The sequence below is a fragment of the Balaenoptera borealis genome, assembly GCF_965194805.1.
Source record: "Balaenoptera borealis genome assembly, chromosome: 5".
NCBI classification, from domain to species: Eukaryota; Metazoa; Chordata; class Mammalia; order Artiodactyla; family Balaenopteridae; genus Balaenoptera; species Balaenoptera borealis.
The window spans coordinates 71,265,257-71,288,861 of record NC_138862.1 but is presented as its reverse complement, the minus strand read 5'-3'; the positions used below and the strand labels follow the sequence as shown (position 1 = coordinate 71,288,861).

The window sequence follows — 23,605 nt, the reverse complement described above, 5'->3', positions numbered from 1 at the left end:
CGGGCCATGGCAGTGAAAACCCAGAATCCTAACCACTAGGCTACCAGGGAACTCCCCCGGGAAACCTTTTTTTAAAAATAATATAAAAATACAAGTCCCACTTCCATTTCTGGGAAGATGTAGATGTACTCTTTCCTATTCCTCCTTCTAAGCACAACTAAAACCCCTAGACATTATAAATAAAACAACTGTAAGAAGACTCTGAAAGGTAGAGAGAAGAAGGCAGACTGGTTAGGGACCTTGGAACTCCATTTTATGGCAAAAGTGGAGAAAGAGCTAAATAGGACCTTACTTAATAACAGTGAAAGAGTCATATATCTAGCATTAATCCTCACACCTATATTAAGCATTTCCTTTATGCTTTGAAAAGTAAGTTTATAACTTACAACTGATTTAGCAATTAGTTTTAAGGTATTAAAACATATTGAAATTGTAATGGAAAACACAAACTCTAGAATAGACTTATAATATCTTCTTCAGAGTTTGATACCATGGTGTTTTATCTTTGTGTACAGGAGACAGATGCTGAGCCCTTACTGTAACACGCTCAGAAGTAATCCATTGCAGTTAACTTGCAGACAGGACCAGAGAGCAGTTGCAGTGTGTAATTTGCAGAAGTTTCCGAAACCTTTACCTCAGGAGTACCAGGTAACACTTCTTTGGGGCACGGTTTCAGGAATCAACCTTTTAAAAAGAAGTCTCCATTTTGAATTAGAAGAGTGAATTCTCTTAAGTTTTTCAATTTTTAAGCCCCCATTTGTTTTCTGTAAGTTAGAAAAAACTGAAGAATTCTTCCATTTCTTTATAACCAATGTGTTAATTGATAGCAATTAATTAATATCCAGCAATGTCTTGTAGTAATGGTAAGAGACATTTAGAATATTTATTCTGATCTATTTTAAAATACATATTTATTTTTTTATTTATTTGGCTGCGCCAGGTCTTAGTTGTGGCATGTGGGATCTAGTTCCCTGACCAGGGTTCGAACTCGGGCCCCCTGCATTGGGAGCGTGGAGTCTTAACCACTGGACTACTGGGGAAGTCCCTATTTTGATCTACTTTTTATAAATTGTTTGTATTTTCTTTTTAATTATTTCCAAAGTCTTCGTCTTTAATTTATATCAAAAACAAGGTTCTTTAAAGAAAGAAACTAACCGAAGAAGACAAATATCATATGTCACTTATATGCGGAATCTTTAAAAAATGATACAACTAAACTTATTTACAAAACAGAAACAGACTCACAGACTTAGAGAACGAACTTATGGTTACCAGGGGGGAAGGGGGAGGGGGAGGGATAGATTGGGAGTTTGGGATTGACATGTACACACTGATGTATTTAAAATAGATAACCAATAAAGACCTACTGTATATCACAGGGAACTCTGCTGAATACTCTGTAATGACCTAAATGGAAAAAGAATTTGAAAAACAATAGATACATGTATAACTGAATCACTTTGCTGTACACCTGAAACTAACACAACATTGTTAATCAACTACACCCATTATAAAATAAAAAATTTTTTTAAAAAGGAAATAAAATAGAGTAACTAAGGTACTGTAGTTCAGTTAATTAGAAGACTTGGAAGTTCTGCTTTAGAAAAGTTTGCCTAATGAGATCTGAAAGGTGAAGGAAACAGTCCCATGTGTCCAGTCTGAATCTCTGATTTGACCTTTAAGTTTTTTGTTGAAGTGGCTATTTCTAAAAAAAGCCTCAGCTCTGCCTGTCATTGACAGAGGACCCATTAGTCAGAAATGATATCTCAGAAGTGAATTTAAAGTGATTGCTGCTAAATTTTGAGCTTCCTACATATGTTTATGACCACACTGAGTGCTTTAGACACCAGAAGATGGCGACTATATATTTCTACTCTTAGTAATATAATTTAAAATGTGAAATCTTTAAAATTTATCTGGTACCTTGTTCCTTTGGTGTTCAAAGTATTTTATATATATGATCTCATTCATTTTCTTATGGTTTTTTCAAGTTTGTCAAAACAACATATAAATTAATTCTCCTAAAAACACTTGAAGTACATTAAATTTAAAACATCTTAATTCTATGCATTAGTTTTGTGTTTTGTCAGCTCTTAAAACTCTTCCTATTCATCCTTTTAAAACATTAGTCAAATTTGTCATCTAATAAAAAACAGACTAATTTACTTACCTTGCTTATTTCTAAAACTACAACAACCTCAAAATACCCCTCAGGTAGTATATTACTATCTTTGTGTTGTACTATGTATGAAAAAAATAGATTAATATCTTCTTTGTGTTATACAGCATTAATTGGTTGCTATAAATTGCCTGTGGGCTTTGTTTTGATTATGTAGAATGTTTCTTACTCTCCTGCCTTCCTAATATTTTTTTCTTTGTAGTACTTCGATGAACTCAGTGGAGTACCTGCAGAAGATCTGCCTTATTACGGTGGTTCAGTAGAAATTGCTGACTACTGCCCTTTCAGTCAGGAATTCAGTTGGCATTTAAGTGGTGAATATCAGCGCAGCTCAGATTGTAGAGTATTGGAAAATCAACCAGGTTAGTAGTTTAGTGAAATTAAATGTTATATACATATTAAAAGTATATATCAGCAATACAAAATAGTGGTTAAGGATACAGACCCTGGAGCCAGATTGTCTGAGTTTATGTTGTGGTTCCACTGCTATCCACCTGTTCAAAGTAACTTCTCTGCGCCTCAGTTTTCTCCTCTGTACAAAAGAGATAATACCTGTCTCATAGAGTTGTGAGGATTAAATGAACTAATACAGTAAGTGCTTAGAATTACGACACATAGAAAGGATTGTTAGCTATTAGATACACTTGCACATGTGTGTACACACACTACCGTTTAGTAATACCTTATATTTGCATGACACTTCATTTGCAAAACAATTTCACTTTTATCATTTCATTTTGTTCTTCTAAAAACCTGGCAAGAGACATAGAGAAGATATTATCGAATTTCACAGATGAGGGAAGAGCTACTAAGTAATACATTTAATTGATGTCAGTGCGAGATCCTCCAATGCAGAACTCTTTTTATTAAATCATATTAGGTATTCTATTCTTTCCTCTCCTGAGGAGTGTGCATTTTATGTAATTTAGACATAACGTGTCATTCTCCAGATATCAGAATAATACTATTGTCCCATGGCTAGTAAGATGTATTGCCATCTTATTTATTCCCATTTAGCATATTTAAATGAACAGGTCATCAAGGAAATAAACAGTATGGCAATTGGATATTCAGCAATAGTAGTTATAGCTCATACTAACCACCTTTGTAAACAAAATGTTCTCACATCTGATTTGTTAATCAAGAGCAATAAGTAGTTTTTCTGCCTGTGGTCATCAAAATTTTTAACCTGGTCCTTTCCTCCCCGCCCCCATTCCATACTTTATTTCAGACTAAATCATTTAAAATTAAAATTTCCATAATTTTTGTCCTTTTATTCTTAAACCTGGCAGATGTAACTGGATTTGTACAGTCATTTTTTCCCATCACTTACCTACTTAATAAATGTCTAATGACATAACTACGCAACAGTTGCATGTTACAGCAAAAGAAATGCACATATTTGTCAATTATGGGTTTGCCAAAGATATAGTGTCACATTTTAATATTTTAGAGCTGGAGTTGGCAAATATTTATTATAAAAAGCAAGATAGTCAATATTTTAGGCTTTATGGGTCATGCAGTCTCTGTTGCAACTTTTTAGCTCTGCTGTTAAGTGTGAAAGCAGTTACAGATAATATGTAAGTGAATGAGTATAGCTGTGTTCCAATAAAACTTTCTTTATAAAAACAGGTATTTCTCAGGATTTGGCCTGAGGGTTGGCCTGACCCCTCTTTTCTTTTTTTTGACAATGATCACTATGTGTTTTGAAGACTTTGAAATATTCATAAATAAAGAAATATAAAGTTCTGTTTTATTGTTTTACATTTTCTTTCTTAGCTTATACAATTAAGATTTTTTTAAACTGACATAAAATTTTTATCTTTATAATATTTCAAAATGGGCTAATTGAACTCTGCTTTCAAAAGGTGAAACTTGTATTAAGTGTAAAGAGAGAAAATTATTCCTAGGCTTTTTTTTTTTTTTTTTTTATTCCTAGGCTTTAAGGACTTCATTCCTTTGTCCATTAGCTAGTTAGGGGTCATTTAGTCTGCCCCATACCTCTGCAGATTTGTGCTTAGTCTAAGACTAGTTCAACCTGTCATTTATTGACTTCCAGGAGATGGCATAAGTTGAAAATACAAGAACGTCTTGCAAAAGTTGCAACACTCCAAAAAAATCTTCATTATATAAATCACTTGGCCTTATCCTATCATGGGTCACTTGGGAAGTGACTCCTATTTAGGACACCATTGAAGGTGATTCTTAGTGCCATTTCCTCTATATATTTAATTTAGTTGCTTTAGGCCCAATTTTATCTCTTGCTTCTGATATAATAATTCTCCTACTAATTGCTTTATTGAGAATCCAGTTTGAGTTTGGAACCCTCTCTCTTGATTTTTTTTAATTGAAAATTTCCATGAAACATGTTTGATTTTTAAAGCAACTTTTAATTATAAGAGTGGAATACTTCAATTTCTTATTCTTTGAGCCCAAAGTCAATTTTTAATAAAGAAAACTTTTCTGGTTTGCTTCAGACCTTTTTAAAAACTATGGTGCTGAAAAGTATGGACCTCATTCAGTGTGTCTAATTCAGAAATCAGCATTTGTCATGGAAAAGTGTGAAAGGAAGCTGAGTTACCCGGACTGGGGGAGTGGATGCTATCAGGTAAACCATATGATTGTTAATAACTGTACCAAATATTACATAATTGTATCTCATTATATGGTTTTTATATTTTCAAATACATTTTATATCTTTTATTTCTACTGATTAATACTTTAACTTATTTATTGTAAATATTAGTTTGGATATTTGTGTTTTGTCAAAATATTGTCATTTCTTTGAGAGAAATTGCCTTTCTCTGTCTGTTTAAAAATTATATATAGTTGCTATATATCAGCAAGTTTTATAATAATTTTGCTTCTGGGCATAGATCCTAAGGAAATATTAGGAAACATGTAATTTTGTTCTTTTTTTTAAGTAATTAATTAATTTATTTATTTTTGGTTGCGTTGGGTCTTCGCTGCTGCGCGTGGGCTTCTTATTGCGGTGGCTTCTCCTTGTTGCAAAGTGGTCTTCAGTAGTTGTGGCTCACGGGCTCTAGAGCACAGACTCAGTAGTTGTGGTGCACAGGCTTAGTTGCTCCACGGCATGTGGGATCTTCCTGGACCAGGGATCAAACCCGTGTCCCCTGCATTGCAGGCGGATTCTTAACCACTGTGCCACCAGGGAAGTTCTGTAATTTTGTTCTTTAAAACTACTTTGTAATGGAAAAAAACTATAATTTATTTTGTAAAATCTGAAGAAAGCATGGATTTAAGAATTAATAAATCAACTACTGATTAATAGTAGATTTTTTTCCTTTGAAATTAGAAATCCAAAGAGAGCAAACTACTATTTTCTTAATTTATTATTTGCATGTCTGATATTAAATGACTGCATCACCATAGAACTTACTAAGATACAGGCATTCTGTAACTTAGGAGCATCAAACCTAATGAATATTCCATACCCTACTAACGGACATCAGGGAGGAGAGTGTGATCCTGAAAACTGAAACATAAGAATTTGTTGTGTATTCACCTACAAGAGCTAAATGGACTAATGTAGCTGACAATTTAACTTATTATTTTTAAAGTTTCTTTAAAATTAACTCTTTTTTTTGGTAACTGCTTTATTGAGGTATAATTCACACACCATACAATTCATGTAAAATTACCTTTGAAACCTTATAAAAGACAATTAAAAATAAACACTTTCCAGCTATAATCCTATAATCTGACAACTATAATCCAGCAACCATTTTCTGATGAATTCATTCTATTAAAGATTATGTATTGCTTAAATACATAGTTTTGATCTAGTTGTAATCAGAATACATAATTTTGTTTCAGTGACTTTACTTAGTACTTTTTATACAGACCAAGATACCTTTTCCAAGTTCTCCCAATAATAATACTTACTGTTCTTCATAGCTGTGGAACATTGCATCATTTTAAAGTATCATAATTAGGGAAGTCATTTTCCTGTGAGATATTGAACTAATTTTCACTTTTCACTATATAAAAATGCTTTTGTAAGTATATTTACATGCTTTACTTTTTTAAAATCAATTTTTTGAAATAAATTCACATAAGTGAGACTATTAGGATAAAGGGGATAAAGCTGGAACAGTGTGAACTATAATAGGAGGATAACCTTTCCAGCCTGTTTTAATGTCTTCTCTACACCACCACCACCACCACCACCACAAAGGGATTACGTAGATTTGTAATACCATCTACAAAGACTGAATGTACTTGGCTTCCCTGTAGTACCTAGTGTTGTCAGTTAATTTTGCTAATTTCATACTCAAAACCATTTATATGGGGAAATGTGCATGATTTCCAAACAATTAGCATATGGATTAGCTGTTTTGTTTTCTGCTGTTCTTTGTTTTACTTATTTTGACAGAGAAGTTGCAAGAATGGTACAAAAATATGGGTCATTTAAGTGCAAATTGCTGACAGTCTGCCCCTTCACCCCTAAATACATTGATGTGTATTCCTTATAAACAAGGACATCCTCCTATATGACCACAGTACTACCAAAAAAATCAGGAAATAACACTGATACATCTAATTCTTGGACCCCATTCAAGTTTTGCCAATTGTCCCAATAATGTCCTTGTAGTAATAGGATCTGCACTGATACCACATATTGAGTAGTTGTCACATCTCTGGTCTCCTTCAATCTGGAACAGTTCCTCAGTCTTTTCTTGACTTTCATAACCTTGACACTTTTAAAGATTGCAAGCCAGTTCTTATCTATGATGTGTCTCCATTTGGGTTTGTCTGATGTTTCCTCATGATTATATTCATGTAATATGTTTTGGGCAGTAATATCACAGAAGTGATGCTTGTGTTTTTTTGGTGGTACACTTTTTTATTTTTTTTATTTTTTTTGACTGCGTCAGGTCTTAGTTGTGGCACGCAGGACCTTTCATTGCAGTGTGCGAGCTTCTCTCTAGTTGTGGTGTGCAGGCTCATTAGTTGCGGCATGTGGGCTCTCTAGTTGTGGTGCACGGGCTTAGTTGCCCCATCGCATGTGGGATCCCAGTTCCCCAGCTAGGGATCAAACCAGCATCCCCTGCATTGCAAGACAATTCTTAACCCCTGGACCACCAGGGAAGTCCCTGGTGGTGCACTCTTGATTTGTCCCTTTGCTGGTCATGTTAACTTGCTGGTATCTACCAGGCTTCTCCACTGTCAAGTTACCGTTTTTCTCTTTTAATTAATTCCCTTTTTAATTAGTAAGTATTTGGGGGGAAAAGTACTATATCAATAACTTATTTCTTATCATACTTTCATTTTATTAATTTATGCATTTAAATCTGTATTGACTCACAGATTGCATTTTATTCAGTGGGTATTACCATTACTATCATTATTTATTTGGATATTTAAGTTGCCCCAGATTTAGCCAAAGGGAGGGAGCCCTTCATGTTGGTTCCTGTGTCCTTTTGGCTGTCCTATCTTTTTAACTATTTCCTTGCTTTCTAGCACAAGATATTCTAGGCTCATCTTCACTTTCTTTGCCCCAGCCCTGGAATTAATCATTCCTCCAAGGAGCTCTTGTTTCTTTTAGTGGAATGAGGTATTTAGAGGCTAAAGTCTGGGTGCTAGGGACTTCCCTGGTGGCACAGTGGTTAAGAATCTGCCTGCCAATGCAGGGGACAGGGGTTTGAGCCTTGGTCCAGGAAGACCCCACATGCTGCAGAGCAACTGAGCCCGTGTGCCACAACCACTGAGCCTGCGCTCTAGAGCCCGCGAGCCACAACTACTGAGCCTGCATGCCACAACTGCTGAAGCCCGCACACCTAGATCCCGTGCTCTGCAACAAGAGAAGCCACCTCAACAAGAAGCCCACGCATCACAACAAAGAGTAGCCCCCACTTGCCGCATCTAGAGACAGCCTGTGCACAGCAACAAAGACCCAACGCAGCCAAAAATAAATAAATAAATTTATTAAAAAAATAAAGTCTGGGTGCTAGATGTATTGTTCATTGCTCTTGGGATACAGCTGCTCCCCAGGTCTTCTTGGTGAACAGAGCTAGGAAATATGTGTGTATGTAATTTTATATATACTTGTACATGTGCATATATGTAACCATGAGTTTGTACCAGTATCTTTGATTCCAGTTTAACACCAAATAATTCATTTTAGTTTTCTCCCTTCCCATATTTGTAACTCTTCTTTCAAGCAGTGAGAAATCTGGTTCTCTTTGTGTTTAATATGCTTGTTATTTGATCTGTCCACATCCTTTCCATCTTCATCCACCCCTACGCGGTTACCCTCCTCACCCACTTGGACTCTGACACAGCCCACCAGCTTACAACATGTCTCCCTCACTGTGATGCAAACCCCGTGCACATCTTTAGAATATAAATGCTTTCTTCCATGAAACTTTCTAATCTTTGTTGTTCTTTTTCCTATCATTTATTGCCTCTTTATCATAAAACAGTCTGACACTGTTAATTTTGGGGGGAAATTTGTATATCCTACCCTTCTCTCCTCAATTAAAGCTGCTAGAGGTCAGGCACTGTGTCATGGACTTCTTTGGTATCCTTTTCAGCACCAAGCACAATACCCAGTCAATTCTCACTTACAAGAATGATTACATTACATTGCAGCTGTGGTGACGCTTACTGGGTGTGGGTCATTGAATGACAGACTTATAGAAGAGTTTACACTTTGTTGTTTATTTTTTTGATAGCTTATTATAACTTAAATTTCCAAATGAATGTTATATTTAAACTTAATTGATGAAAAGAGTTGTTTTTAAAATGACTCCATTGTTGAAAAACACTTTTGGAACTCCTTTTTAAATTGCTTTTAGAGATAGTTTAATAGCCATCTAAGAAGTCAATTTCAGTATTTTACATTATACCTATGTTGACCTAGTCTTAACCAGTTTAGTCAACTGCCTTTACCAGACTTGGATCTGGGCAAGTTTTGGGTATTTCCAAAAATTACATCTACTTGCAAAGTAAAAATTTGCCACCATCAAACATACTCAGAACCATGCACTTTCTTTGGAAATAGTTCCAGGAGAGAAGTTCCAGAAATATTTAAGGTGAAGTAGCATAATGTTAAGTCTTTTTAGAAAACAACTTTGAGGGCTTCCCTGGTGGCACAGTGGTTGGGAGTCCACCTGCCAATGCAGGGGATGAGAGTTCAAGCCCTGGTCTGGGAGGATCCCACATGCCACGGAGTGGCTAAGCCCGTGCGCCACAGCTGCTGAGCCTGCGCTCTGGAGCCCACGAGCCACAACTGCTGAGCCTGCATGCCACAGCTACTGAGGCCTGCATACCTGGAGCCTGCGTTCCACAATGGGAGCGGCTACTACAATGAGAAGCCTGTGCACCACGATGAGGAGTGGCCTCCATTCTCAGCAACTAGAGAAAGCCCGTGCGCAGCAGTGAGGACCCAATGCAGCCAGAATGAATGAATGAATAAATAAATAAATAAACTTTATTAAAAAAAAGAAAACAACTTTGAAGATAACACAGTCGTTATAAATTTTTTTAAAGTTAGCTTTAATATGTTTGTTTTTTAAAATTGATTTCATCAGTTACCCCTTGTATTTGAGATATGAATCCTGCCTTTAAACATGTTACCAGTTGTATAAAATCACTGTGACCATTTTCATCTCTGAGCAGAGGATCTGGGATAGGGATAATGAATAACAAACTTTTACTATGTCATTTCTATACAGTGTGCTTTTTTTTTTTACAATGAGCATATATTGTTTTTATAATTTATTTTATTTATGTTTGGCTGCGTTGGGTCTTCGTTGCTGCGCATGGGCTTTTTCTAGTTGCGGAGAGCCGGGGCTACTCTTCGTTGTGGTGCGCGGGCTTCTCATTGTGGTGGCTTCTCTTGTTGCAGAGCACTGACTCTAGGCACGCGGGCTTCAGTAGTTGTGGCTCGTGGGCTCTAGAGCGCAGGCTCAGTAGTTGTGGCGCGCAGGCTTAGTTGGTCCGCGGCATGTGGGATCTTCCCAGACCACGACTCGAACCTGTGTCCCCTGCATTGGCAGGCAGATTCTTAACCACTGCACCACCAGGGAAGCCCTATTCTTATAATTTAAAACAACTAAAAAAATTTGAGTTACAAAATTTAGCAACTTGTAGAAAAAGTGATGTGATTCATGGCTCTTTGACAGACATTTAACCTGAATTATAGGAGGATACTAGAATCTACAGAAATGTTATTATTGATAACTTGGCTTCAGGGGTCTGTGAATCCAAATTGTATGTAAAGCTGTATGTTACCTTGTTTTTTTCAGGAAGTGTCCATAGCTTTCATTAGATTTTTTAAAAGGTTCTAGACAAAAAGTCTAAGAACTACTACCACAGAGTGAAATTCTTTTAGAACATGAATAACTTAACCCTCTTTATATGAGATTAAAATATGCCCACGTTCCAAATTGTCTTTTATAGCCAGCATTTTTAGTAAATTCTGCCATATTTTCCTACAGTTGAGGGAGAAGTCTCACATACTAGAATCTTACTGATCGGATTTTTTTTTTTTTTTTTTTCACTTTTTGAAGGTTTCTTGTTCTCCACAAGGTCTGAAGGTTTGGGTTCAGGATACTTCATATTTGTGTAGTCGGGCCGGGCAGGTCCTCCCCGTCAGTATTCAGATGAACGGCTGGATTCACGATGGAAACTTGCTCTGCCCATCATGTTGGGACTTCTGTGAGCTCTGTCCCCCAGAAACAGATCCTCCAACTACTAACTTGACCCGAGCTCTACCCCTAGGTGAGTAGTCTCTGTGGTTGGAGTACAGAGAAGGACTTTTCTTACAAGATGTTGAAAATTCCCTGCAAGGAAGCTCTAAAACAGGTTGCGTGTCTTCTCTTCTAATTGCAGTTTTATGGGAAGATCTCCTTCCCTCCATGGTTAGAAATTGAAGGTAGGTAGACTTGACACCTCTCTTCAGTAAGAGTGAGGGTGAGGAAACTTTCTATATGTGAAGAACCTCTGACTTGCACAAAAACATTCATTGAAGGTTACAAAAAGTTAATGTTTCAGCCATTCATTTTGAAAGTAAGAGTAAAAATTCTGTTCATGAATACAAAAAGCAATTAAATATATTTTAGTTATATTATAACTAGGTGAGGTGAAAGAGTGGGAAAGTCACTGGAAAAGATGCTCAAAGAAGGGATTGACATGCCCGCAAAGAAGAGAAAGGTGCAGGGAGATGCAAATATACACAGTGAGATAGAAAGACAGGCTGGCAAAGACAGTGGTTTTCACTGAGAGATATATTACTCATTCTGTGAGACTCCAGAGAGTAGCACTGAGAACAATGAATTAAAGTTGTAGGGAGACAGATTCCAGTAAAATCCTTTAGAACCAGGAGAGGAATAGAAGGGACTCTCTTGAGAAGAGTGCATTCCCTGTTGATGAAGATGTGCAAACTGAGGCTGATGACCCATTTCTAAGAGTTTTAAAAGCAGAACTCATGAACTCTCAATGAAAGCTTTGACCTATGGTCTATAATATTTTAATTAAATGACCTATGAGATTTTATGACAGTTTGATATTTTGGAGTAGGCCATGTTTCATTTTCTCAACTGGAGGTATTTTTTAAATGGAACTGTATAGCCCTTTGCTCGCTCCATGGTCTGGTTGAAAACAGAGGGCTATGTTCACTTTATAGCTCAAAGTTTCTTCACCTCTAAAATTTAATTCCCTTTCTTTCCCACATTCTGGGGCCTTTATCAAGACATGGGCTATAAGTAGAGGGTGAATTTGGGGAGATTAATACTTGTGTTAGGGGTGCCTAAGACCACCCCCAGATTTCATGACTCTCTAGGACTCAAAGGACTCAGCCTCTGGTTGTACTTATGGCTAAGCTTTGTTAAAGCAAAAAGATACAAAGCAGAATCAGCAAAGGGAAAGGGGACAGTGGGTGAAGTCTGGAAGAAACCACTTCCCAGACACCAGCTAAAGGCCGTCCTTGCAAACAGGACTTTCAAATGATGGCCATCTCAGGCCTGCTTTGTTAACTCTTTTCACTTAACTCCTGTGAGCCAGCTGAGTTTTCTGCAGTTATACTAGTAATGCACAATGAATTAAAAGATCTTAGGTCCTTTTGATATGGTATATAATAAATGTAGTGTTAAATATTCTTAGTTAACTTTCATATGAAGTGATAGGATGACTTGATTTTATTGTTATTGTTAAATTGCTTTGGCTAGAATTAAAGGGCTGCTAGTCTACAAATAGGTGGTTCTGTTGGAGTTCCCATCCTCAGGCCTAATCTCAGAGTTAACTATAAGGAATATCATCATTTCAATGTCCAAGAGATGAGCATTGATTGAGCCATTAGCAGTTAGAGTTGAGTTAAAGAGAGAGTTACTCCAGCTGGTTCAGGGGTAAGGATCTTAGGAGTACAGTAAAAAAATGTGTAGAAATGAGGAGAAAGCCAGACTAGTTCAAGGAGCTGTGAAGTGATTAGTTCCTGTCCTTGGAGCATGGCAAAGACAGGTGAATCTGTTGAAAGGAGGTGGGGAGTAGAGATTGCAAATGACCCCACCCCCTCCACCAACCTGCGCCCTAGACGTGACTTCTTATCCAGCTCCCTCTTTGTAGTCACCCTTCTGATACTGTGGTACTGTGTTGTGATTTCTTCCCCTGTTAACCAGTTCTATGAGGAAGCATGCTCAAAAAAGGATTGTAACCTCCGAATCACTACCACAGTTTTGAAAAATGTGTAAAATATTACAAGAATAGATGTCTTTTAGAAAAAAAAAAAGGAATAGATACCTTTTAGGCATAGTTTCCATTAGTGAATATGAAAGATTTATTTCTAAATTTTCTGATCTCTTCAGATTGTGGAGGTTGTTTTGTTTCTATTTATTAAGTGCTAGACACTTTGCTGAGTGCTTTATGTCTATATCATTGTATTTAATCATCACAAAACCTAATGAGGTAGGAATTATCATTTACACATGAGAAAACTAAGGTATAAAGAGATTAAGTGATATATTCACTGTCACAGCTAATGAGGTTCAGATCAAAACCCAGATCTGATCGTCTCTGATTCATTTTGAAACATGCTCTTTGTATCTTTCCTTTTTAAAGAGTGCTATCACAGAAAGTGCAGTGTTTTTGAAGGACAACAAATGTTCCAGAGCGGCCATTAATATTTTAATAGCTTGTTAAATGTTAGTACCAACAGTAGATAAACAACAGTTCAGTTCTCTTCCTATTTCCTTTGTGCCAAATTGAGAATTGGGAGATAAAGGGATATGCCTGTGTTATTAGTGACTCCAGTGTCTATTCCTTATTCCAGCCAGGACCACTCTACCTGATGCTGTAGGCCAGAACTTATCCAGTAGACCTTTCTGGGGTGATGGAAATGTTCTATAATCTGTACTGTCCCATACAATAGTCATTAGCCACATGTGACTATTAAACATGTGAAATGTGGCTAGTGTGACGGAGGAGCTAAATATTTCATCTCATTTTGGTTAATTTAAATTTAAATAGCACATATAGCTAATGGCTGCCATATTGGACATTGCAGCTCTAGGTCAGAAGTTCTCAAACTTTAGCATGCATCAGAATCATGTTAAAACACAGATTGCTACGACTCACCCCCAGAGTTTCTGATTCAGAAGATCTGGGTTGGAGCCTGAGAAGTTCCCAGGTGATGCTGATGTTGTTGACCCAGGTACCATACTTTGAGAAGGATTGATTTTTCTAACATTTAATGATTGCCAGCTGGTTCCATTGGGGAAGAATACAAGTTCTCCATGGTTTACCTGTATTACATACAGTGAAATAATTTTTTAAAATACTTATTCCACACTGTATAGTTCTCAGAAGAACAAGCTCCAGTGCCTTAACATTATCATTTTATTAATTCTATAGCTGAAAAACCAGTCCTTTTTTTCTTACCTTTTTTTTTTAAAATTTTTATTTATTTATTTATTTATGGCTGTGTTGGGTCTTCGTTTCTGTGCCAGGGCTTTCTCCAGTTGTGGCAAGTGGGGGCCACTCTTCATCGCGGTGCGCGGGCCTCTCACCATCGCGGCCTCTCTTGCCGTGGAGCACAGGCTCCAGACGCGCAGGCTCAGCAATTGTGGCTCACGGGCCCAGCCGCTCTGCGGCATGTGGGATCCTCCCGGACCAGGGCCCGAACCCGTGTCCCCTGCATTGGCAGGCAGACTCCCAACCACTGCGCCACCAGGGAAGCCCTTTTTCTTACCTTTTAAGCAAGTCAGACTTGAAGCTTGGTTGGTTCTCTATTGGTCAAAATAGTAGAAAGGACAACTCATCCTGAAATAAAGTCAGGTTGACCTGGTCTCTTGATTGCTAAAAAATGTACTCCATTCTGAGAATTGTTTGGGGGAAATAGTTTTAGCTGTTAGAACAACTCTTAGATAAATTAAAATATACTCCTACTGCCAAAAACTCATAGAATCTTCTGCTGTTTCTAAATCAAGTCTGGGGTGATATGGATAGATGGGTAGATATTTAGAGATTGGGGAACATATGTCATGTTTTGCCTGGGACAGTCCACGTGCCTATTGTCCTGGTATGATTACTAATAGCATTCCCTTGTGTTAAAATTATCAAGAGAACAATTTAGTTGATCAAAGCAAATTTTATTTCACACAGGCAGTCTCTACTCTCAGGAGTCCAGAGAACTGTAAAATAAGGGAAAAAGGCTACAAGCAGGAAACAAGGAAGAAGTACTCAGCTTGGGTTGATGGGCTGGGGTTAAGTATCTAACCTTATTTAGAAAGATCAAGGAACAAAGAAATAAGTATAGAGCCCACATTGGCTCGGCGGTTGGAGATTGGCTGACTGGATATTCTGTGGTTCTGGTCAAGTGGAGCATTTACACAAACATGAAAGTTATCTAAGTTTTAATTTGCTGATGTGGCACCATGGGCAGGAGAGGCTCCATCTTGAGACTAGAAATTTATTTCAATGCTTATCTCAAAGTGTCCTGATATGGGATGATAAATTATACGGTCACCCTACTTAGAAGGGACAAGGTAGAATAGAAGAAGAGAGTCCAGCATCCCATGTCAGAATAGCCAAGAATTTCATTTACTTTCCTGTGTAGCATCTTTAGCTTTGCCAGGATACTACCCTGTCTTTTCTTGGGTGCTGATTTTGTACCTTGATATGGTAGGTACATCTTCTTTTCTCCTACATAAATATTTTGTTCTTTTTCTATAAATATAAAAAAAGACTATGCATATATGGATTTCAGGAAGTCACTCTTGATTCTACTCTTCAAGGTAGTCCTTCTTCACCTTTTAATAATTACCTCTACTCATCTGTCAACATTTTAGTTGGTATAATTTTTTCCAAAAATGTCTATGGAAAGTCAATTTTTTGTTTTCAACCCTAGATCTCTGTTCCTGTTCCTCTAGCCCGGTGGTTACCCTTTGGCTTCTGCTAGGCAATCTATTTCCTCTGCTGGCTGGATTTCTTCTGTGCGTATGGCATTAGGAATGGAAAAGTGAATTCTGAAGACATTCCTTTGTGTCATGTTCCTCTGAACAAAGCACAAAATCTGGGCGAGTTCCAGCCTATGCAGATGGCAGAAGTGGCATTCCTGACTTTGGCTTGGAAGTGTTGACCACAATCAGATCTTGAAGCAGAGCTTCACAGCAGTCATTCCTCATCAGCAACCCAACAGCCTCAAAGTTTGGAGAAGGAGGAGGAATTCCAAATCACCACGTCTCTTTATTTTTCAGGATAAATACTCTTCTTGAAGTTTTCCTTTGAAAATGGGATAATAGGTGAAAATTTCAGTTATTACATACCTCAGCATTTTCATTAACCTAAAACAATGGGAAAGTTCATCACTGCTGCAATAATTTAAAGAACAGCTAATCATTGCAAGTTTATAAGTTGTGGACCCTGTCCTCAAAAGTATAAATTGTCCTTTGACTTACAGAAAATAACTTGAATTGGGATTTCTACATCACTATTATACCTATTTTGAATTTAATGACTGTATATGGTACACCTAAGTCATTGTTCTCATTGTTTTTTTTTTTTAATTATGTTTTGCTAAATCTTATGATTTAACCATGCTAGCCTTTTCAAACCAGCTGTGTGGCAGTTTCCTGCTGAACCATTAGGTGTTGGGTAGCTGTATCTGTACTCATTGATCTTCAGAGAGTAGCTTCCAGTTGTATTCTCCATTAGTTTAATAATGACTTGAAAAACTGGGAAGCAGAGAGAGAAAAATACTCTGCCCTGTGAAAACATTGAAGACATGCAAATAAAAGAAAACCTAATTGTATGTTTTTCAGATAATAGTTATGACAACTGCAATCCAACAAAAATAGAACTTTCCTTTTTGACCAATGAAGATAAAAAGAAATTCTGGTATAGACAGGTATGCAGTTATTTTCAAGTGGGCTTAGGAATTGTTACAGAAGAATTTGACTATCTGAAAATTATTTTATGTGTAAGAAGAAAAGATATAAGTCAAAACAAGATGGTCTGAATTGTTTATAGGAAAGTGTAGGTTTGGTGTAGGGCCTATCCAATAGGGTCCACTTTACCACACAGGGTATGGCTTAGTCCACAGAAGTCAGAAAGTTGCCTGTGCTTTAAAAGGAGGTAATGTCCTTTACCTCTTGTATTTGACACTCTTTCTGTCACCCATAGATTCTGGTCCCCAGAAGCAATTCTGCTCTTGTACTAGAGCTGACCAACCCTACTTAGTAAACTCAATTTGAAAATCTTTAATGATGAATGATGCCCAGTTTTTCTCTCTAAAGCTAATGAAGTCCTGTGGCATTAGAAACATAGCCCTTGGACATGCATTCATTCATTCATTCATTCATTCACTGGTTGGCCCTTTAATTCAGCATACAGTTATTGAGCACTCAGTTTAAGAACTTGTGCTAAGTGAACAAACAGCATAATTACTAAGGAGTAATTCCAACTTATTATTTGGCACTGGAGCCAAACAGCAACTCCAGCATAGAGGAAAGTCACCTTTTTTTAAAAAATGCATACATTTAAAATACTTATTTGCCTACAATTTTAAATTGGAGGTATTTGTCATTGTGAAAAGCTGGGGGTCTCTAGCATAGCCAGCCTCAGCTGAAGAAAATCTAATACCAGTGGTGTTTCTGCCTACATTCTGCATACTTTAAATCATGAAAAGTCAGAGAAAAATGTAGAGTATATTTTTAAAGAAAGTTATAAAAATCTAAACTTATATACCCAATGTGATTATGAATCATCCTGCAAAGTTGTATAAAGAATTTCACCAAAAATAATATGGATTCATAATATAATTGAGACTCAACAGTGATAGGTTCAATTATATTTTGACTGTTGTGCAGTAATGCCATTTAGGTAGTATTGTTTCTGAGCATGGTGCTTTTTATACTTGAAATATATTTTTGCTTTATTTTTTATTGATATAATTATATTTGCACTAATGACTTTCTGAAGAAAATATTATAGATGACATTTTTTCTATATATATATATTTGTTAAGCTTGGAATCTGGTAGCCCAGTGTTTTCTCTGCACAAATGTAGAACCTGGTAAAGTATGATGTTAAGAAATCTTGAGTTTTTGAGGGTAACTAACAGTGCTGGCGTCTTCCTTCCTCTTCAACAAGTCTTGAAAGTGGTTGCTTATCACTGATTCTGCATAGTATACTCAGTGAAGATTTAGAAGACCACTGAACCTGTAAGAAATTTTAAGAGGCATGGTTTAGTCCCTTATAATATGATAAAATTCTAAAATAATATTCTAAAAAGGATTTTTAAAATCTGAAATTTCAATGCAGAATTAGCAGGCTAGAATTAAGTTTTGAACTGAAGAATTTGAGATGACCTAAATTTCAATATCCTGTGGAAGGTAATACCCTTTATGTTCACAAAACCAGTTCACTGAGAAAGAGACCATGCAGACTGCAGCCATGGTGGGAGTGAGGTGGGGCAGGGAAGGGGAATGGGGATAGCTGATTTGAGGATAGTAGACTGAAGTTCCTTTCTGACTCAAAAGGGTCAAGTGCTTATAAAAACTGACTACCTCAGTTTTCAGTTCAGACTTAGGTTCATTTTGATAGTATTAAGGTCCCAATGTCAAAATTAACAAGTGAATTTGTCTCTCAGGTTTTCAAGAACAGAATTTACAGGAAGGAAGCAAAAGCCATGTCGCTAGACTTGAGCTGATAGCTTTAAAGAAACTGGAAAGCAGTTAGGTAGTCTTAATGTAGATCCCTCTGTATTCTCCTGAAAAACATCCTTTTCCCTTACTTATTTCTTAAGGATACTTATTTTTGTTAAGATCAACTAGGCATTCTAAAAATGTAATAAATTATGCTTAAAATTAGTTTCAGCCTAATATGTTGGTTTAGAGTTTATCAATATTTGAAAGTGAAACATTAGTGAAGTTTAAATAGTTTTAGGAAGATACATAAATAAGTATATCAGAGTATTCCATAAAATTTTATCAATATTCACTTCAATATCAGAAGACTCACTGATTGAGACCATCTGTAAAATGATTAGATGCTTTCTCAGAATCTTTCCAGCTCTAATATTCTGTGACTAATATTCATGAATATTCAGAATAGTCTAATATTCTGCATGACTAATTCATGCAGAATTGCTAGGTCACTGCTGGCTCTGACCCACCTCCTGGAGTATGCCAGCTTACACACCATGTTCATCGCAGTGTCCTGTGCTCAGAGCCTTAGCGCTGTCCTTGTCCTTGGACACTGAATGGAGAGAGAAGAGCCCGTTTCTGAGGGCATTTGAGTAGTCCTGGCAGGAGGAGGTGGACTTCAGTCACAGCCCCACAGACCTGTTTCACAGTTGGCACCAGTCATCCGTGCCATGTCCCTGCAGCCCAAGAGGACTAACATATTTTAATAAAGTCTGTGCTACTCGTTCTGAAGAAAGAACTTACCTGAAAGGATGACCTTTTTTTTTTTTTTTTTGATACATTTAGTCAGGGTTGGGGAGGGAGTGGTGAATTATTTTCTTTTTGTTTACATTTTTAATAAATAAAATAGATTTAAGAATTGATCTTTATTTATGGTATTTAACTTTAAGTGTAATATATTACTTAGAAAAAACACAGCTTTAATAAAAATGGAAACTAATCTGCATCTTGTCTTTACTTAATTAACACCATCAATTTTTTTAAACCTGGATGAGGAATACAAACACAGCCATGCACTCTGTATGGGGACGATGATGTGTTTATGATGAAGCATAATTCAATTTTTACTTTAACTGGAGTAAAATTGTCCTACTTAAAGAATAGGGACAGGTCTTATGTAAAGCTACCGGGAATAACCCTCCTCAAATAGTTAAGCAGGAAAGACAGCTGACTAAAACAATTCAGGGCAGCCGTCTCTGGCTAGAGATTATTCCTGTCCCATTTGTTCTGTGCTGTGGGCCAGGAGTCTCACTGCAGGACCGCTCTGCGCATTCAAGTACCACACTCCATTTGGTAGCGGCAAGTAAATTGTGGCTGTGGAGTGTGGGGCGTGATTCTTCCTCATAAACTGACTGTAGTTTGAGAGAACGTACCTGGGGCATGCCTTCACCATGTGCACTCAGAGCCATCCTGCCCTGTGGCCTGGAGCCAAGCACTGTGAAATGGATTGAACACAGCCTCTGTGACCTACTTGCTGAGCTGAGATCTTTGTGGGAAATTTTAATAATAATATTTAGATTTTTTAACATTTTAAATATTTCATGTAAGTAGCTAAAACTATGTACAATAAATTACTTCAAGTAGTTGAATAAATTCAATATTATTTGTACGGTATACTGAAGACAAAGTGTCTGTGTCTCGTACATTACCTGTTTATACTACCTTTTGGTATGTTCATAGAATATATCTTATTTAATAGGCATCAATACATAAACGAGTCTTTTGTCAACAACTCTCTGGTAGGTACGTTGAAATGGAGTGGTTTATTTAAATCAGCTTGTTAGTGTTCCACCAGAAGTTTGTTCTTTAATGTTTGAAATAAACTGGACATATTTGGAGATAGAAGTCCAAATACACCATCTGATGTTCTGGTAGATGACCAATACCATTCTCATTTTTTTTTTTATTTTAATAAATTTATTTATTTATTTATTTATTTTAGGCTGTGTTGGGTTTTCGTTGCTGTGCATGGTCTTTCTCTAGTTGCGGCGAGTGGGGGCTACTCTTTGTTGTGGTGCATGGGCTTCTTATTGTGGTGGCTTCTCGTTGCGGAGCGTGGGCTCTAGGCGTGTGGGCTTCAGTAGTTGTGGCATGCGGGCTCAATAGTTGTGGCTCGCGAGTTCTAGAGCGCAGGCTCAGTAGTTGTGGCGCATGGGTTTAGTTGCTCTGCGGCATGTGGGATCTTCCCAGACCAGGGCTCGAACCCGTGTCCCCTGCATTGGCAGGCGGATTCTTAACCACTGTGCCACCAGGGAAGTCCCCATTCTCATTTTATATGTATAGAAATGTTTTTTTCTGCCTATAGACATTAGTGTATCTTAGATTCGATGCCATTTTAACACTCAGTGCCACTAACAATTTTTTCAATTTCAACAGAAACAGTAACTCAACTTTCTGACATTGTCTCATTTGAAAATATTCAAATCACAATATCTGAACATCTCCTGGCTTCCCCCTCACCCAACCCCATTAGGTCTCCTAATGACATTTTAAGAAGGCTACAGGTTGATTGAAAGAGATTTCACTTGTGCTTACACACATGGGTGCTCATTAGTGTTTATGTAGTGAAGACTTTGATATATTTGGTTGAGGGTCTGATAATTTAATGGAAGCGAGGAAGCTACAAAGAATAGAGCAAATGTCGCGTGCCTCAGCACAGCCTGCCAGACCAGCCCCAGAGCCTTGAATCTTAACAGAGGTCAGATAAAACAGGTTATGCCACCGTTCTAAAATGATTTGGTTAGCTTTATGCTTGTTACTAAGTAAATAAAATGTGTAAAATCTGCATTTCTTACGATAGGTTTGACAGAGGAGTAAAGAGGGAGCCCGTAAGTGCTATATAGGTGTTAAATAACCTTTAGGGATAAGCATCATCATGATGAAGAGAAAAGTGAAGAAGGGAAATATCTGAGGCAAATCAGTCCTCAGCCTGACTGAGGTGAGTCTGTGGCTTTGCCACTCTGGGATTTTGCCCCAGAACCCCAGCACCAGCAGTGTGCCCCATGCTGGATCTCCTCAGATGGGGTTTTTTCCTCCTTTTTTTTTCTAACTTATCCTCTCACAGCTGCCCTCTACCCCAGGCTCTGACCATTCCTCCTCCTGTCTCCCCATTACCATTTCAAAACAGCCCAGTTTTCTGAAGTATATATGCATATCTATTTGGTGGTATTATTAACTGGGGGTGGTGGTGAGGGGGTCTTACCCCTCCATCATTTCTCAAGGATTGATTTGGAGGGAGGGAGCCAGCAGTTCTCACTAATTTATTAATTTGGCAGAAACTTTCCTCCCCCTGCAGTTCGCTCCTGCTGTTTTATAATTTTCATACCACCATTCACTTCCAGGTCGGGAATGACAGTGCCTGGTGTGGCTGCCGTGCGCTATGGCCCAGGAGCATGGTGGCGAAAATGAGCAGACTGGAGTCTACTGAGCTGAGGAACCGCAGCAGGTCAGCTCCAGGGAGGGCAGGCACCGGTCCGGGTGTGGCATTCAGCTGCTAAAAGTAAGCCGAAAGCATAGATCCAGAACTTATTAGTGCCCAGAGGAAGGAACAGATAGTGAAGGTAAGTCTAAATACAAGGGAGAATGAAGGCCTAAGAATTGGGTACTAAGAAATGAGTCAAAGACGAGGGAAACAGAAAGGGCCAGGGGAGCAAGCGTGTGCATGCAGAATGACCAGACCTTGTAGTGCTGGATGGGGAGGGGCTGCCATCTGTATTTGCCTCCAGGGTGTCAGTGCACTTGAGAGTGCCTTCTGACACTTAGCACAGTGGAGATACTGAATCTAGTGACTGAACATTGAAGAAGTTATTTGTTGCGTACTTACTATATTCAACGTGTATTTAGCACCAACTGTGGCAGGCACTCTGCTGGGCCATAGGAACACAAGAAACAGACAGACATGGTCTTTGTCCTGGAGTCAGTGAAGGAGGGGCACAATTAAGCGATTATTTACGGTAAAGTTTAGACTTGAAACTGATGGGATAATACATATAGCATGCTGATAAGAAAGAGTGGAGAGAGCAAAGGCTTAAGATAAAAGACAGATGCCCAATCAAGTCAGGCTCTGAGAGGTTAGAAGGTGGGAGCAGAGCACCGCACCTTCCACTGTGAGTAGGACATGGAGGGAAGCGGGAGCACGTTTGTTAGGTTTGGTGGCTGTCGCTGAGTTCCCAGTCCTGAAAGGGAGGGAAGTCATCATTGTCTGAGGTGAATAGGGTCTGAGATCTGAAGAGCACAGTTGGCCCTGGCCCTCCATATTTGCGTAAATTCTATCCCCAGTTGGTTGATTTGCGGATATGGAACTGCAGATGCAGATGGCCTACTGTATTCTGCCATTTTATATAAAGGACTTGAGCCTCCACAGATTGTGGTATCTGCAGGGGATCCTGGAACCAATCCTCCTGCGGATACTGAGGGATGAATGTATTAAAGGTTTAAGCTTCTGTAAACAGATATATTTTGGTGACGACTGTTCTGGGTCTGTTTTTTCTGTAAGACAGTGTATACCTTTTCAATCCATAGATCCAAGGCTAAAAATTTCAAATAATTTTTTCGAATTTTACCTTAATTTACTGTTTTCAGTTTTACTCTTTAGGAATGTCAGTTATGTAGAAGCTTGTCTTCAATTACTATCACTTTTTCTCTAATCCTTTATTTTTTTTTTAATTTTTATTGGGTTATAGTTGATTTACAATGTTGTGTTAGTTTCAGGTGTACAGCAAAGTGAATCAGTCATATATATCCATCCATTCTTTTTCAGATTCTTTTCCCATATAGGTTATTACAGAATATTGAGTAGAGTTCCCTGTGCCATACAGTAGGTCCTTGTTAGTTATCTATTTTATATATAGTAGTGTGTATATGTTAATCCCAATTTCCTAATTTATCACTTCCCCCCATGTTTCCCCTTTGGTAACCATAAGTTTGATTTCGAGAGCTGTGAGTCTGTTTCTGTTTTGTAAATAAGTTCATTTGTATCATTTTTTTTTATAAGCATATTAGTGGTTTTTCTTTTTTTTTTTTTTTTAATTATTTATTTGTTTATTTATTTATTTATGGCTGTGTTGGGTCTTCGTTTCTGTGCCAGGGCTTTCTCTAGTTGCGGCAAGTGGGGGCCACTCCTCATCGCAGTGCGTGGGCCTCTCACTATCGCGGCCTCTCTTGTTGCGGAGCACAGGCTCCAGACGCGCAGGCTCAGTAGTTGTGGCTCACGGGCCTAGTTACTCCGCGGCATGTGGGATCTTCCCAGACCAGGGCTCGAAAC

The 23,605-nt window shown here is 37.8% G+C and overlaps 1 protein-coding gene and 1 long non-coding RNA gene across 7 annotated transcripts in view; one reads left to right on the top strand and one right to left on the bottom strand.

Moving 5' to 3' along the window:
• The window catches only part of LMLN (leishmanolysin like peptidase), a 135,645-nt gene that overhangs the window by 56,767 nt on the left and 55,273 nt on the right, over positions 1–23,605 (top strand). For 5 of the 6 annotated variants that reach the window (XM_082392335.1, XM_082392334.1, XM_082392330.1 and 2 more), the window contains 4 exons: positions 516–648; positions 2,382–2,541; positions 4,657–4,787; positions 10,717–10,927. In XM_082392335.1, coding sequence (XP_082248461.1) covers positions 516–648; positions 2,382–2,541; positions 4,657–4,787; positions 10,717–10,927 — 635 coding nt within the window. Of the gene's footprint in view, positions 1–515; positions 649–2,381; positions 2,542–4,656; positions 4,788–10,716; positions 10,928–15,545; positions 23,316–23,605 lie in introns of all 6 variants that reach the window. The other variant, XM_082392332.1, reaches the window with a different exon arrangement.
• On the bottom strand, positions 12,173–15,539 carry LOC309628871. The gene is made up of 2 exons (XR_014244758.1): positions 14,388–15,539; positions 12,173–14,077 (listed from the first exon to the last, which is right to left on the bottom strand). It is a non-coding gene; the product is annotated as an uncharacterized lncRNA (long non-coding RNA).